General features: G+C 34.9%; 1 protein-coding gene across 1 annotated transcript in view; it reads right to left on the bottom strand.

Moving 5' to 3' along the window:
• SMC2 (structural maintenance of chromosomes 2) overlaps positions 1 to 4,888 on the bottom strand; it is a 48,824-nt gene that overhangs the window by 39,283 nt on the left and 4,653 nt on the right. Inside the window, exon 3 of the mRNA XM_007953747.2 lies at positions 116 to 238. Within this exon, the coding sequence (XP_007951938.2) occupies positions 116 to 238 (123 nt within the window). The remainder of the gene's footprint in view (positions 1 to 115; positions 239 to 4,888) is intronic.

Genomic DNA, 4,888 nt, shown 5'->3' with positions numbered 1-4,888 from the left:
AAAAAAAAAAAAAGTAGACAATTCCATAAAGAAAGAAACTATTCAACTGTAATGACTTAAAAATAACAGATTCAAAACAATTATCAAACAGATGTAAAGATCACAAACAAAATACCTGCATAATGAGAAAGTGAGGGTTGTTAACATTAAGGCCAACAGAACAGAAGAGGTCTTGTACTCTAGTGTTGTTTGCGTTTACTCCGTTGATTAAATATTTATTTCTGCCACCAATAACCACCTAAAAAAAGAGAGACATTTAAAGAGATACAAATGCATACACATGTCTTGTGCCAAAGTGATAAACTCCTAAGTATATTACCTTTCATTTAACTGATGTGTCCAATTTTTTATGGTAAACAGAACCAATACTAAGTAAGTAGTAGAAGTGTGGCATGGTCAAAAAGAATAATGATATAGACAAATGGCTTCCAAGGCAGGGATTTTTGCTAAATAAATATATAATCACGCACAAGCCCCCAACTGTCTCTGTACTGAACTAGGTCTCTAAGGTCACTTATGGCTTTATGCTTCAAAGTATGAGTGAAACTTAATTTCTATCCCTGATAATAAGCTTTCTGCATTTTGTGCATACTTGGAGCTCATTTCTATTTCCCTACTTTTCAATTTTTAAAAGTAAAAGAAGTCAAATAATATAAACTAAAGACAAACAGCTTGAGAGTGACCCTGGGTTAAGATTCTAAAAGAAATTAATAAAGACATGGCTTGACTACTTGGGCAAAAGAGTTGCTGTCATCAAACGTCAACATGGATTCATTAAGAACAAGTCATGCCAGAGATGAGTGTAACACTTAGAGTGTCATTTATTGGGTACAATTATCTTACCTACCACACTGTGAGGTCCTTAAAGGCAAACTCTGTTCCTCATCCTTCTTTTTAACTATATATCCCAGTACACTCAAGAATCCTCAACACAAAGCAAGCATTTAATAAATATTGAAAGGAAAGTTTCATTTCCTTTTCTGACCAGATTAATATTAAGCTATTAGTTCATGTATTAACTTATTAGAACAAAAGACCTAGTATACTCATATGTAATTTGACAAGGTTTTCATTATCTAGTTTAAGACAAGATACAGGCTGAGAAATGTACTGAATGAGAACAGTAACAATTAGCAGACATAGTGGAAATTCCTATAGGGCAATAGATGTCTAATAACAGCAGGGTCCTATCCTAATATAGTCGACTTCTTCTTCTTTTTTTTTTTTTGTATCAGTGGCCTAATTAAAATAAGGGGAAAAATATCTGTAAGTGACAACACACTAATATGGAAAATAAATAGGCATTAACAGAATTTTTTAAAAAAAGAAAACCACTAACAAGCTAAAAACATGGTGTGACTATAAGAAAAATAAAAAAACCTGAAAAGACAAATACATGGTTCTACATTGGTTTAAAAAAACACACATACAAAAATGTCAGTAAAATAGCTTAGTGAATAATGCAAATAAAAATTAAAAGTGGTTTTTAGTAAATTTGATATGAATTGTGATGTATTATGAACCCTTATTATACATACTGGGAAAAATAGAGGTAGAATACCTAAAATGGAAGAAGTGACAATTTAATCTTGTTCTAATAAGACCAAAGCTAGTATACAATCAATTTAAGATTAAAAATTAAAAAGAAAAAAATGTTAAGAACTGGAACATGTGACTGCAAACCAGAAGGCTGGCGGTTCAAACCCACCAGCCACATCTCGGAAGGAAGGCTGAACCATTTACTTCCGTAGTGATACTGCCTTGGAAACCCAAGGAGGGGTCACTATGAGTTGGACCCAATTCGATGACAGTGAGTTTTTGAGACTTTGGAACATACTCAGAGTGGTAAGGCAGGTGAAGGAACTGAAAACAATTAAATATCAATTGATAGAGCTAGAGAGATTTAGCTTATAAAACAATTAAAAATTAAATGTTGGAATACAGAATAAATTTGCTCTTGGTACTTTCAAAAATTTAAATGTGTAAAACAATAAGAAAGCAGAGTCTGGTTCAATTTATAAAAATCTTATTTTAATTAGACCTGTCCAAATGGAATGAGTTACCTCAGAAGACAGCAAAATTTGAGTTACTGAAGGAGTTCTAGCACAGACACAGAAAGTTTGAATATGCTTCAAGATTCAAGCACGGTTGACTGCTTATACTGAATGGGTAACTTTAGACCTCTTTCAACTCTTAGTTGAAAATTTTGATATAAGAAAGGTACTCCTGAGGAGTTCCAGTAAGATGGTGGAATAGGCAGACAGACTGCTCACACCCTCTTTATCAAAGAAATGGGAACCAGTTAACACAGATACAGAAGATAATCCTGGAGCTCTGAGCTTTGAAGGGAACGATATAGAAGTGAACTAAACTCCAACTAGTAGAATTTGCATGAAAACACCAAAAAAGGAGACATAGGGAGCTTCAGTCTGTCAGTGATCCTGACGGCTAAGACAGCTTGGATATTGCCAAATGGTGTAAGGAAAAAATTAACCTAAAAATCAGCCCTGCTAGCCAAGAACTGCATAGAGGACTGGACTGGTGGCTGGTGAATAAAAGGGGAAGCAGTGAAGAGGAAATAAATAATAATATTTATTTAAAAATAAAAGATTAAATATTTATTTCTGCCACCAATAACCACCTAAAAAAAGAGAGACTCCAGTCTGAGCCGTGGACTTTTCCCTGTCCAGAGAGTGCAGCCATTTTGAATGTTTACAAGCAGTTCAACCATTTTGGATATTTAAAGTGACAGCGTTCTCCCAGATTCCAGGGACTTAAAAATAGACTCTACTTGCTGGGAACCACAAGGACATTCCAGACACCAACGACTGGGAAGTTAACAGAGATCTAAAAGCAACAACGCCACAATGTCTTGGCGACAACAGACCATCACAGTCCACACAAAGAAGCAAGATAAGTGGTAGAAACAAGGGAGCAGTATACAGACCCAAACACATCCCTCAGGAAGAAGCAGCACTGGAACTCCCTGATAAGGAATTCAAAAGAATTCTATTTAGGTATCTTCAAAGTATTGAGAGAAAGATCAAGGAAAACACTGACAAAATTAAGGAAAACACAGACAAAACACTAGAACAATTTCAGAGAAAAATAATAAGAATAAAATGACAAAGTAAATGAAAAACTGAAATGATACAAAATCTACAGATAGAAATCCAGAAGATTTAATACTATATTTTCAGAAATAACACATTGAAGGACAAAGGAGTAGAACTGAATCAACGGAAGACAGAATTAATGAGATTGAAGACAAATACCTGAATACTTCTTTGGAAAGAGATCAATCAGAAAAAAGATCAAAACAAAATGAAGAAAGCGGGATACCATCAAAAAGAATAACCTACGTGTAATCAGAATTCTAGAACAGGAAGACACAAATAAAACCACTGAGAAAACTGTTCAAGATTTGTTGGGCGAGAACTTCCCTGACAGGATGAAAGACAAGAACATATCCATTCAGGAAGTCCAACGAACCCCAAACAGGATAGACCCCAAAAGAAAATCACCAAGACATATGATCATCAAACTCATCAAAGACAAAGACAAAGACAAAGACAAAGAAAGAATCCTGAAAGCAACAAGGGAAAGACAAAAAGTTACTTACAAAGAAAACCAATAATAAGTTCTGATTCATCAGCAGAAACCATGCAAGCGAGAAGGTAATGGGATGATATATATAAAACTCTGGAAGAGAAAAATTTCTAACCAAGAATTATAAACCTGGCAAACTGTCCCTCAAATATGATGGTGACATTAGGAGATTTCCAGAAAAGCAGAAATCAAGGGAATTTGTTAAAACCAGACCAACCTTACAAGAGATGCTAAAGGGAGTCCTTTGAACAGAGAACCAATAATAGCAAACAAAAACCAACCATTAATACACAAGATGACATACCCAGAAACCAACACAACTAAGGACATAACCAAAGTAAAATAAGCTTACAAGATTGTAAACAGGGAACCAGAAACATCAATTGGCAAATGAGAACAACTACAAACCAAAAAGAGGGGAAAAATAGTATAGTTACAGAACTTCTAAAAGTGAGGAAGTCGAGAGTTTCAAGACAGAAGTCAAAAGAATCTGGAAAACACTGTATAACATTCTTGAACTTGGAGGAATTATGCTGAGTGAAATAAGTCAATCATAGAAGAACTATTCTAAACTCAGGGAGAAAATTATAAATCACAGGGTAAGATCAAAGAAAAATGATAAACCTTCACATCACAATAAAAAGGAGAACAAGCACAGATATTAAGCAAATACTTAAACAACAGTAACAAAGGAAATGGTAACACGATTCATAAACATAATGAGCTCAGCACAGAAAATGTGCTCACCCATATTCATCACAGCACTATTTACAATAGCCAAAAGATGGAAACAATTTAGATGTCCATCAAATGAAGAATGGATAACCAAACTATGGTATATACACACAACGGAATACTATGCTACCCTAAAGAGTAACATAGAATCTGCAAAACACCACATAATGTTCATGAGCTTGGAGGACATTATGCTGAGTGAAAGTCAATCACCGAGGAACAAATATTGTATTAGTCCATTACAGTAGAAAGTCAAGGAAAGATATATACATGGAAGGAAATTTTCTTTGTTGGTTACCAGGGGTGAGAGGGGAGGAGAGGGAACACAGATAGTTAGAGACAAGCATTGATTTCGGTGGAGAAAAGGGCATGTACCAAATGTGAGTGATTGATATGGTGGAATTGAGGAAGAGGAAGACAGAGAGAGGTATATGGAAGGTACAGACAACAAAGATGAACCCTTTTGCACATACAGTACTGTGTTGTCAGTGAAGGCAAACATGGATACAGAGTTGGATAGATGGATTGACAGGCTAAGCTATTA

The sequence above is a fragment of the Orycteropus afer genome, unplaced genomic scaffold (genome assembly GCF_000298275.1).
Source record: "Orycteropus afer afer isolate SDZICR_OR568_19922 unplaced genomic scaffold, OryAfe1.0 scaffold00410, whole genome shotgun sequence".
Taxonomy (NCBI): Eukaryota; Metazoa; Chordata; class Mammalia; order Tubulidentata; family Orycteropodidae; genus Orycteropus; species Orycteropus afer.
Note: the sequence above shows the minus strand (reverse complement) of the source record. Positions and strands in the feature narration are given on the sequence as shown.